General features: G+C 49.6%; 1 protein-coding gene across 1 annotated transcript in view; it reads right to left on the bottom strand.

Moving 5' to 3' along the window:
- Positions 1-3,588: 3,588 nt before the first annotated feature.
- Positions 3,589-12,180, bottom strand: part of AGPAT3 (1-acylglycerol-3-phosphate O-acyltransferase 3) — a 45,826-nt gene continuing 37,234 nt past the window's right edge. The window contains 4 exon segments of the mRNA XM_083171439.1: positions 3,589-5,603; positions 5,690-5,888; positions 7,383-7,458; positions 9,426-9,528. Of these exon segments, the coding sequence (XP_083027565.1) occupies positions 5,512-5,603; positions 5,690-5,888; positions 7,383-7,458; positions 9,426-9,528 (470 nt within the window). The 3' untranslated portion in view covers positions 3,589-5,511.

Here is a 12,180-nt window from a genome sequence, read left to right as displayed (position 1 = left end):
TCGGTTTATGGTGAGATAAACTCATGTATTAACCCTCGAATATATGAAAATTGGCGATCCCACTCTGATGTCCACAAGAATTTACTGTTTGTATATTGTATTGCATTTATTTGTCTGCATGTTTTTATTCAAATAAACCCCTGCCTAATTCATGGTGGTTTATATGAAGTCTTTTTGAAGGAGTTGCGCCTGGCTACAACAAATTTTGTCTGTTTCTAGTGCCTTCAGGAGGTGGTGTACCTTCTTCTGTGTTGTAGTAGGCAGCACTCTCCCAAATTTATTGCGCTAATTTTTCCACAAAACCTGTGCATATCAAAATTTACATTATGGAGGCAATGTTGAAATCAATATTGAGTCCCTTGGGCTCTAGAGTTTTTAGGGTATATATCCATTTTAGTTCTTCCCGGTCTAGGGTCTTGCCGTTATTGCCCCCCCCCCACACCAATTGGGTGTCACTTTTGAAATTACGGGGTGAATTGCAAGTTGTTGGGGTCCTGTTTGTGTGTGTCTTTGTAATGAGCAGACACACTGTGTTGTTCATACCCTTTCCGTATGTTTCTGATGTGCTCTGCTAACCGTACTTTGAAAGGTCCGATGGTGCGACCTACATACTGTAGGCCACACGGGCATGTCAGTAGATATATGACCCCCTTAGTGTGGCATGTCAGTTCGTTTTTGATGGTGAAGGTTTCATTAGTGTTTGTTGATTTGAATGTTTTCACTGTCTTGGTTCTATTGCTTTGTGTTCTACAGCCTATACAGTCTCCACATCTGTTGTGCCCTCTAGTTTGCTCGGCTTCAGTTCTTTTGGTGGGATATGGTTTGTCACTAACTTTTGCTTAATGTCCGGTGCTCTCCTGTATACTATACTTACGCAAGGAATCTCCTAAATTGCTAGCACACCTAATTACCCCAAATGTATCTTTCTGCATTGAATTTAAGAAAAAACAAAGTGAAACCATACTTGGCTTTAATAATCAAAAGGTTTTCCCCTCAAACACCTACTTAGGGACATTTCATCCTTGCTCAAAGGCCCCTTTTCGAGTTGGTAGTACCCCTGATACCTTTGAATCAGGAGTACCTCCATACCAAATATTATTAACACCATATGATGATAAACCTGCACTAAGGGAAATGATAAATATTGTGGTGTGGCCAGGGCCAGGATTCCCTAGCTGGATGAATGAGACCGGAAGCAATTCTGACCAGTTCGTAGTTAATGGTACAGTGGCAGCAAAAGGATTGGTTAACCTAAAACAAATGTGGGATAGCATACCTCCAATTCTCCCAAATAATTTGTATTTTTTATGTGGGAAATACGCCTACAAGTGGCTTGTTTATGGCGACTATGGAAATTGTACACTAGGAAGCATAGTACCTGCAGCACAAGTGATAGAGCATGAAGATCTAAAAAACATAATCAAAGGCAAAGAAGGCCTGGTAGGGAAGTATAATCCCATACACAGGGACAGAAGGGAAATAAAAGAAGCAGGAAACAAGGCAAATAAACTAATCTACACACCCTGGCATCAGAGAATGGGATGTTTGGACCCATTTGGCTCAAAATCATATTATAGAGTTGAATCACTTGCAGTGTTATTAGATAACATTACTGAAATATACAATAACACCTTCAGATATGTAGGAAGAGAGAGGTAAAAAAAGAACAATTACAACTCAGATTATTATTAGACCATTTAACGGCACAGACAGGAGGCTATTGTATGACCTTATATACTCAGACAGGAATATTGTGTTGTACATTTATTACGAATGAGACTGAGAATGTTTAAGAGACAATAGAAAAACATGTACAAGAGATAGAAGAAAAACGGATATATGCCACTAGTGTGGCCAATCCCGGGATCGGCGGGATCCCGGGATTTGGCCTAAAAAAGTCCGGGATTTCAATCCCGTTATTGGAGAATCCAATCCCGGGATTTCGGGATTAGACTGCGCATGCGCAGTCTAATGCCGGGCAGCGTCTGAGCACTCGCTCAGACGCTGCCCGGCTGTTCCCGTTACCTGACCCGGCGTGCGGCCTGCGTAGCGTGACAGTAGAGGTCACGCTGCGCAGGCCACACGTCACCAGTGACCGCCTACCCGCCTCTTCTCCGCCGCCCGCCAGCACGCCGGCCTGACTCCGCCCGCCTCCGCCCGCCTGCTGTCTTCTATGGAGGTGCACTTGCCGGGAGGCACCGTGCACCTCCAAACCCACTCCCGGCCGCCCGCCCGCACCCTAATGTAAGTAGATGTGCGGGTCGGCCGGGGTGGGTCCTATGCTAAAAATGTTTTTTTTTGGTGGGGATACCAATCCCGGGATTGAGCATTTTTCAATCCCGGGATTGAAAAAATGCCCCGGGATTGGCATCCCTATATGCCACTGAGCATAATACACCTGACACTCTAGGAGGTAATTGGGGCTGGCTATCTTTTCTGAACCCATCTACATGGTTCACAGGAGTCAGTGGATGGGTTATGGGAATTCTCATGTTCAGCCTAAAAATTATAGGATTATGCATACTGGTTTATATTGCGGTCAAGATATTGATGTGTGTTTTCTCTGTCTGTTTGAGTGCCAGTCTGCAATAACTACAACCAAGTTCAAGAAACTCATATCTGGAAGGACACAGAAAGCAGAGGATCAGTCTATTCCGATGGATGTGAGCCAACGGCCAGTTGCCCTCTGACCTCAGGGAAAGAAGTTACCCTGTCTCAGGGATATAACCCACTAGACCCATCTGATGGGACTAATCCTTTGCATGTTTAGGCAGTTTGTATTGTAAGATGTCTGACCACTTTGTTTCCTTCAATTTATAATAATTTTTTTTGTATTTTTATTTACTACTGTATGTAAACAATATTAATTCAATTGTAATGTATAATTATTATACAAAGGAGGGAGTAATGTTAGAGTGAATCTTACTAAATACTATATTTTCTATATAAGCTGAAGATTCCTTTAAGTACAAAGTATTAAGGATTATGTAGTATAAGAATTAGAACAAATGTATGGTTCTATCTTCAAGGAGTTGAAACAGTTAATATGAATGTATGTTCTCCCTAAGTCTCTATATTTGCTAGAAATACCAATTAATATAGATTCAAACCAGATGTGGAGTACAAGCCATGACTAAAGAAAAACATTCCAATGGATGCATTGGGGGAGAAGATTCCGTTATAAGGCAATGGTTCTAGAAGGATCCATACGTTCTATGGGAGGAAATTGCAATGGTTAGTGTAACATAGAAACTACTCCCAGTCTATAGAGGTTCACTCCTATTACGACGTGAGAGATACCACGTTTCCTACGTCGAACCAAAGTTTTAATTGTTAACCCCACCTTAGAGGTGTGTTGTATATGAATATGTACGTTTTTTTGTAATAACCCCTCCTTTATGGGAGGGGGGGGGGGGGGGACAGCATAAATATGAGAACGCTAAAGCACAATAAAACTATAAACATTTGTAACTTCTTTCCTGCTGATCAGTGTAACTCTTGGTCCTGTGATGTCTGAATGCTGAAATACTGCTGAGGCTCAAATTACACTCGTTCACAGCCAATCCCAGAGACAGGTGACGCCACAACTTGTTTTAGCGCTTTATTTTTACTCCTAACTTCTCTTTACAGGGGAGATAAAAGGTGATCAGACGGCAGCAACATACAGCAACACTACAGTCCTCTCACGTGTGTATGACCGGTGTCATACATCTCACACCCGTGTGACACACAGGATTAACCCCTACATGCAGTATTCTCCTCCCTAGTGGATGATATGTCATATGATATTAATGTGTGAAATTGTCAGTCTGGTTACATGCTAATGACATGTTAAGATCTAACGCGCTACTCCCTGGCAGAGGTAGCCACATACTGTGACACAAGCTTCCTGTGTCCTGGAGCGGTACAATCCACGTGCCAGAGACACACAGCCACTGGTGACAGGAGGAATCCGGAGAGGAAGATGTGGTGGGATACGGAGGATTATACTGGGATCAGGAGACCAAAGTCCAGCGATTCCCTCACACAGAACCGAGATATAACATTTACACCTACACCAGCGCCATTCCTGACTGGTGTACCGTGGGTAAAGTCCGGCGGCTCTGTACAGATCAACAGTGGCAAGCTTCATATTGGGAGCAATCGGATCCACACTGGAGCCCGACTCAGATTTAATTCCAGTGTTCCAGGAGCCCCCTGTCACTCAGCAACACGGAGGGGTGGTGGAGACGCAACAATACATCATGAGAGTTCTCTCAGTAATACTATGGGAAAAGTCCAGATCTCAAACAGGGCGGCAGGACAAAGGGCAGGGTGATCCAAGAAGTACGGAGTGCACACAGGAGGGGCAATATACCCTCGTGCCTGAAGGAAAGAGCCACCAATGGCATACAGAATGAGTAATAAGGATCCAGGGGTACGGAATGGGAAGCGGAGGGTGCAGAGTAAGGGTAGCAGACTCCACCATCAGGGGAGGAGGAGCAGAGTGGACAGTGCAGGGGTAACGTGGACTCGGCCGTCAGGGGAGGAGCAGAGTGTACAGTGCAGGGGTAACGTGGACTCGGCCGTCAGGGGAGGAGCAGAGTGGACAGTGCAGGGGGTAACGTGGACTCGACCGTCAGGGGAGGAGCAGAGTGGACAGTGTAGGGGGTAACATGGACTCGGCCGTCAGGGGAGGAGCAGAGTGGACAGTGTAGGGGGTAACATGGACTCGGCCGTCACTGGAGGAGCAGAGTGGACAGTGTAGGGATAATGTGGTCTCGGCCGTCAGTAGAGGAGCAGAGTGGAAAGAGCAGTGGTAATGTGGTCTCGGCCGTCAGAGGAGGAGCAGAGTGGACAGTGTAGGGTTAATGTGGACTTGGCCGTCAGGGGAGGAGCAGAGTGGACAGTGTAGGGTTAATGTGGACTCGGCCGTCAGGGGAGGAGCAGAGTGGACAGTGTAGGGGTAACGTGGACTTGGCCGTCAGGGGAGGAGCAGAGTGGACAGTGTAGGGTTAATGTGGACTCGGCCGTCAGGGGAGGAGCAGAGTGGACAGTGTAGGGTTAATGTGGACTCGGCCGTCAGGGGAGGAGCAGAGTGGACAGTGTAGGGGTAACGTGGACTCGGCCGTCAGGGGAGGAGCAGAGTGGACAGTGTAGGGTTAATGTGGACTCGGCCGTCAGGGGAGGAGCAGAGTGGACAGTGTAGGGGTAACGTGGACTCGGCCGTCAGTGGAGGAGCAGAGTGGACAGTGTAGGGGTAACGTGGACTCGGCCGTCAGGGGAGGAGCAGAGTGGACAGTGTAGGGGTAACGTGGACTTGGCCGTCAGGGGAGGAGCAGAGGACAGAGTAGGGGTAACATATCCTCTGGCATTGCAGCTACTCTTGCACCAATGAAATGGCAGGTTCCTATTGACTCGCAGTGCCAGTCCAGGATGTAGGCCCTGAAAGGCAGATCCTCCCCCCTCAGTTCATGTTAGTAAGAAACCAAGATAAAAGTTCAAACTGCCTCAGGTACATGGCTCCTGCAGCTAATTCTTCTTCTTCTTCACCTCACTGTTCCCGTAACTAGACCCACGCTCAATCTCTGTCACCCCGATCAGGCGCCGCACAGCAAAGGAGGCTACAAGAGAAGTAAAAACAGCGTCATTAGAACAAAGAGTGAGGGGATAAGGGGACACAACATGTCAGGGTGACAACGCCAGTTACCTGCCCACATGAACCCCATGAAGGAAAGGATTAGAAGGGGAGAACCACTGGCAAAGATACCAATCGCAAATGAGAACAGGGGAGACAGGAGGAGTGTTGCCCAGAACAAAAAGTTGAGGAGGGTCCAAGGCCGGCGGGTGGGCACAATCTGGGTACCCGGATATGATCCCTCTTGGAGGTACTGCTCCTGTAAAGCATCCTGAAAAGAAGCAAAACATCAGCATAAGAACTGCTGTCACAATCTGCCCTCTGACCTCAGCATAATAATGCCAAGGTGGCCGACGTCAGGGGTACCACGCCAAGGTGACGGGACAGTATACACATGCCACCAATAGGACTGTTCTGTTTTTTTGTTGGCTGAAGATGTAATAGGGCCAGAAAGCTCCATATTTATCACTCTCTGGTCTGGTCCCGCTCCCAGGCGCACTACAGGTAAATGGCTGCTGTGGTCTGGTCCCGCTCCCAGTTAAATGGCTGCTGTGGTCTAGTCTCCGCTCCCAGGCACACTACAGGTAAATGGCTGCTCTGGTCTAGTCTCCGCTCCCAGGCACACTACAGGTAAATGGCTGCTCTGGTCTAGTCTCCACTCCTAGGCACACTACAGGTAAATGGCTGCTGTGGTCTGTTCTCCGCTCCCAGGCACACTACAGGAAAATGGCTGCTGTGGTCTGGTCCCGCTCCCAGGCACACTACAGGTAAATGGCTGCTGTGGTCTGTTCTCCGCTCCCAGGCACACTACAGGTAAATGGCTGCTGTGGTCTGGTCCCGCTCCCAGTTAAATGGCTGCTGTGGTCTGGTCCCGCTCCCAGGCACACTACAGGTAAATGGCTGCTGTGGTCTGTTCTCCGCTCCCAGGCACACTACAGGAAAATGGCTGCTCTGGTCTAGTCTCCACTCCCAGGCACACTACAGGAAAATGGCTGCTCTGGTCTAGTCTCCACTCCCAGGCACACTACAGGAAAATGGCTGCTGTGGTCTGGTCCCGCTCCCAGGCACACTATCGGAAAATGGCTGCTCTGGTCTAGTCTCCGCTCCCAGGCACACTACCGGAAAATGGCTGCTCTGGTCTAGTCTCCACTCCCAGGCACACTACCGGAAAATGGCTGCTGTGGTCTGGTCCCCGCTCCCAGACACACTAAAGGAAAATGGCTGTTGTGGTCTAGTCTCTGCTCCCAGGCACACTACAGGAAAATGGCTGCTGTGGTCTAGTCTCCGCTCCCAGGAACACTACAGGAAAATGGCTGCTCTGGTCTAGTCTCAGCAGCCATTTTCCTGTAATGTGCCTGGAAGCTGTGATCTGCTCTCAGGCACACTAGAGGAAAATGGCTAATGTGGTCTGGTCCCCACTCCCAGGCACACTACAGGAAAATGGCTGCTGTGGTCTGGTCCCCGCTCCCTGGCGCACTACAGGAAAATGGCTGCTGTGGTCTGCTCTCAGGCACACTAGAGGAAAATGGCTGCTGTGGTCTGGTCCCCGCTCCCAGGCACACTAAAGGAAAATGGCTGCTCTGGTCTAGTCTCCACTCCTAGGCACACTACAGGAAAATGGCTGGTGTGTTCTTGTCCCCGGTCCCAGACACACTACAGGAAAATGGCTGCTGTGGTCTGGTCCCTGCTCTCTGGCACACTACAGGAAAATGGCTGCTCTGGCCGGGTCAGGACTCCCAGAGGAAGCAGACTGATCTCACTTTACCTTCTCCTGATAGAGCTTATGAAGCCAGTTTGCAGCCTCTCTCTCATCTTCTGGAATATCTTCCACAGGGAAACGTCTGGGACAGATCGAAAAACAGAGGTTATCAGGAACAAATGAAGCACAAAGGCTGACAGACCTCAGACACCACTTGTGGTCAGCTAACACTTTTACCATGTGTAAGTCCCAGAAGAAGTGCTACCTAATTCAGTAGTGTCGCCCCCAAACCTAACCCTCCCCCATCCCTGGTATAATGCTAATCACTGCTCTACATCCCAGCAGTCGAAATCCGGGCGCCGGTATGGAGGCAGTAATTGGTATGCCAGTGTCAGTATAGCGAATGCATCCCCATGTGACAGACCCCTTTTAGGGAAACACGCAGAATATATGTGGTATACGGAGATACCGTGTACGTGGCAGGCGCAGAGTGAGGTAACGCAGAGATGACATGTGGGATACGGAGATACCGTGTACGTGGCAAACGCCGAGTGAGGTAACGCAAAGATCACATGTGGAATACGGAGATACGGTGTACGTGGCAGACGCCGAATGAGGTAACGCAGAGATCCCATGTGGGATACGGAGATACCGTGTACGTGGCAGACTCCGAGCGAGGTAACGCAGAGATCCCATGTGGGATACGGAGATACGGTGTACGTGGCAGGCGCAGAGTGAGGTAACGCAGAGATGACATGTGGGATACGGAGATACCGTGTACGTGGCAAACGCCAAGTGAGGTAACGCAAAGATCACATGTGGAATACGGAGATACGGTGTACGTGGCAGACGCCGAGTGAGGTAACGCAGAGATGACATGTGGGATACGGAGATACCGTGTACGTGGCAAACGCCGAGTGAGGTAACGCAAAAATTAACATGTGGAATATGGAGATACGGTGTACGTGGCAGACGCCGAGTGAGGTAACGCAGAGATCACATGTGGGATACGGAGATACTGTGTACGTGGCAGATGCCGAGTGTGGTAATGCAGAGATCACATGTGGGATACGGAGATACCGTGTACGTGGCAAACGCCGAGTGAGGTAACGCAGAATATATGTGGGATACGGAGATACCGTGTACGTGGCAGGCGCAGAGTGAGGTAACGCAGAGATGACATGTGGGATACGGAGATACGGTGTACGTGGCAGACGCCGAGTGAGGTAATGCAAAGATCACATGTGGAATACGGAGTTACTGTGTACGTGGCAGACGCCGAGTGAGGTAACGTCGAATATATGTGGGATACGGAGATACGGTGTACGTGGCAAACGCCGAGTGAGGTAACGCAGAAATCACATGTGGGATACGGAGATACTGTGTACGTGGCAGATGCCGAGTGTGGTAATGCAGAGATCACATGTGGTATACGGAGATACTGTGTACGTGGCAGACGCCGAGTGAGGTAACGGAGAATATATGTGGGATACGGTGTACGTGGCAAACGCCGAGTGAGGCAACGCAGAGATGACATGTGGGATACGGAGATACCGCGTACGTGGCAGATGCCGAGCGAGATACCGTGTACGTGGCAGATGCCGAGTGAGGTAACGCAGAGATGACATGTGGGATACGGTGTACGTGGCAGATGCCGAGCGAGGCAACGCAGAGATCACATGTGGGATACGGAGATACCGTGTACGTAGCAAATGCCAAGTGAGGTAACGCAGAGATCACATGTGGGATACGGAGTTACCGTGTACGTGGCAAATGGCGAGCAACGTAACGCAGAGATTACATGTGGGATACGGATATACCGTGTACGTGGCAAATGCCGAGTGAGGTAACACAGTGATCACATGTGGGATACAGAGATATGGTGTACGTGGCAGACGCCGAGCGAGGTATCGCAGAGATTACATGTGGGATACGGAGATACCGTGTACGTGGCAAATGCCGAGTGAGGTAACGCAGAGATCACATGTGGGATACGGAGATACAGTGTACGTGGCAGCGTGATGTAATATGGTACACGTTTATCACTAGCCGATTCTGCGGCCTATAGTGTATGTATCCACGTTACAGTAGTGGCAGAGCCCATCTCACCTCACACACATGTCGGCTTCATATTTCTTCCCATACAAAATTCCCAGTAAGGACGGGTTCTTGTTTCCACGGAAATTCAGCGTCACATCATAGACTGCAGCGACTGCAAGACATGGGGGAGAGCATGGCGGTGTGTGAGAACGCAGAGCAGTAATAGGCTTCTGTGCGTGCATGGAAGGAAGACATGGGGGAGAGCATGGCGGTGTGTGAGAACGCAGAGAAGCAATAGGCTTCTGTGCGTGGAAGGAAGACATGGGGACAGCATGGCGGTGTATGAGAACATAGAGCAGCAATAGGCTTCTGTGCGTGCGTGGAAGGAAGACATGCGGGAGAGCATGGCGGTGTGTGAGAACGCAGAGCAGCAATAGACTTCTGTGCGTGTAAGGAAGACATGGGGGAGAGCATGGTGGTATGTGAGAACGCAGAGCAGCAATAGGCTTCTGTGCGTGGAAGGAAGCCATGGGGGAGAGCATGGCGGTGTGTGAGAACACAGAGCAGCAATAGGCTTCTGTGCGTGCGTGGAAGGAAGACATGGGGGAGAGCATGGCGGTGTATGAGAATATAGAGCAGCAATAGGCTTCTGTGCGTGCGTGGAAGGAAGACATGGGGGAAGAGCATGGCGATGTGTGAGAACGCAGAGCAGCAATAAGCTTCTGTGCGTGGAAGGAAGACATGGGGGAAGAGCATGGCGATGTGTGAGAACGCAGAGCAGCAATAAGCTTCTGTGCGTGGAAGGAAGACATGGGGGAGAGCATGGTGGTGTGTGAGAACGCAGAGCAGCAATAGACTTCTGTGCGTGGAAGGAAGACATGGGGGAGAGCATGGCAGTGTGTGAGAACGCAGAGCAGCAATAGGCTTCTGTGCGTGGAAGGAAGCCATGGGGGAGAGCATGGCAGTGTGTGAGAACGCAGAGCAGCAATAGGCTTCTGTGCGTGGAAGGAAGCCATGGGGGAGAGCATGGCGGTGTGTGAGAACACAGAGCAGCAATATGCTTCTGTGCGTGCGTTGAAGGAAGACATGGGGAGAGCATGGCGGTGTGTGAGAACGCAGAGCAGTAATAGGCTTCTGTGCGTGCGTGGAAGGAAGACATGGGGACAGCATGGCGGTGTGTGAGAACGCAGAGCAGCAATATGCTTCTGTGCGTGGAAGGAAGACATGGGGGAAAGAATGGCGGTGTGTGAGAACGCAGAGCAGCAATATGCTTCTGTGCGTGAAAGTTAGACATGGGGACATCATGGCGGTGTGTGAGAACGCAGAGCAGCAATAGGCTTCTGTGCGTGGAAGGAAGACATGGGGACAGCATGGCGGTGTGTGAGAACGCAGAGCAGCAATAGGCTTCTGTGAGTGCGTGGAAGGAAGACATGAGGGAGAGCATGGCGGTGTGTGAGAACGCAGAGCAGCAATAGGCTTCTGTGCGTGCGTGCGTGGAAGGAAGACATTGCAGACTGCCTTATATGGCTGCTGTTAGACACTTCATAGATAACCCACTACGATCTCAGGAAGGGGCGTGAGGTTGGCCAAACCAAATACAGCATTGGCTGGATAAGGGGATTTTTGTAAGAACTTACAGTTCGAACCCCTTTCGCTGAGTCCAGTCCGGTGACACAGCTAACCTCGGGATGTAGGAGGGTCCGCAGGAGCCAGGCACCTATGCTTCAATTCTTTGGGCACAGGCTCCTCCCTTCTGCATCCCATCATGCTTCAGTTCAACTTCTAAAGCACACTAGGATACAAAACTCAGTACAATGCCTGAACATCTTATATGCAAACTCACAGCACCATAACATGACAACACATGAACGGTATAACTTACTGAGCATAAGGGAGGGATCGCTGTGTCACCGGTCTGGACTAAGAGAAAGGGATTTGAACGATAAGTTTTTACAAAAATCCCCTTTTCTCTTTCATCCAGTCCGGTGACACAGCTTACGATGGGACGTTCACGAGCTGGTCCTTTGGGAGGGTACGCTCAGACCGCCAGTTCTCATCACTGCCCGTCCGAGGACCAAGTGGCTGCCCTTCACAACTGCTCCGCCGTAGCCCCATGTCGCACAGCCCTTGTGGTATGGGCATTGATCCGTGAAGGAACCGGTCTACCTGCCTTACAGTAGGCAAAAGCAATAGTTGACCTCAACCAACGAGTAATGGTTTGCTTTGAAGCCGGCCACCCAATGTTATGCACATCGTACAACACCAGAAGCAAATTACACTTGCGAATATCCATTACCCTATCCACGTAAATTCGCAAGGCGCGAACCACGTCCAATTTCTTCAATTTGTCCCTATTTCTTACCCCTTCAGGTGTGGAAAACACCGGAAGAACAATGTCCTGATTTAAAATGAAAAGACGACCCTACCTTAGGTAGAAACTTAGGTACTGTTCGAAGCACAGCCCTATCATCATGAAAAATCAAAAATGGTGACTTGCAGGACAAGGCTCCCAAGTCTGAAACACGCCTAGCCGAGGCAATGGCCAACAAAAAAAGTACATTTCCAAGAAACATATTTGAGATCAGCCGATCTTAGTGGTTCAAAAGGATGATTTTGCTATACAGATAGAACTAGAGACAAATACAAGTGCTACCGGCTGTCTAATGCTGTGTACACACGGGGTAATATGATTGCTGGGGATATAGTGCTAGCAATATATCCCCAGCAATCATATTGCTCAGTGTCTCCTTTTCATCAGCGATGAAAAGGAGACACTGCTACGGGGCGAGGGGGAGCGCAGCAGCAGCAGACGCTGCTGCTGTCA

The sequence above is a fragment of the Crinia signifera genome, chromosome 2 (genome assembly GCF_055691185.1).
Source record: "Crinia signifera chromosome 2, ASM5569118v1, whole genome shotgun sequence".
NCBI classification, from domain to species: Eukaryota; Metazoa; Chordata; class Amphibia; order Anura; family Myobatrachidae; genus Crinia; species Crinia signifera.
Note: the sequence above shows the minus strand (reverse complement) of the source record. Positions and strands in the feature narration are given on the sequence as shown.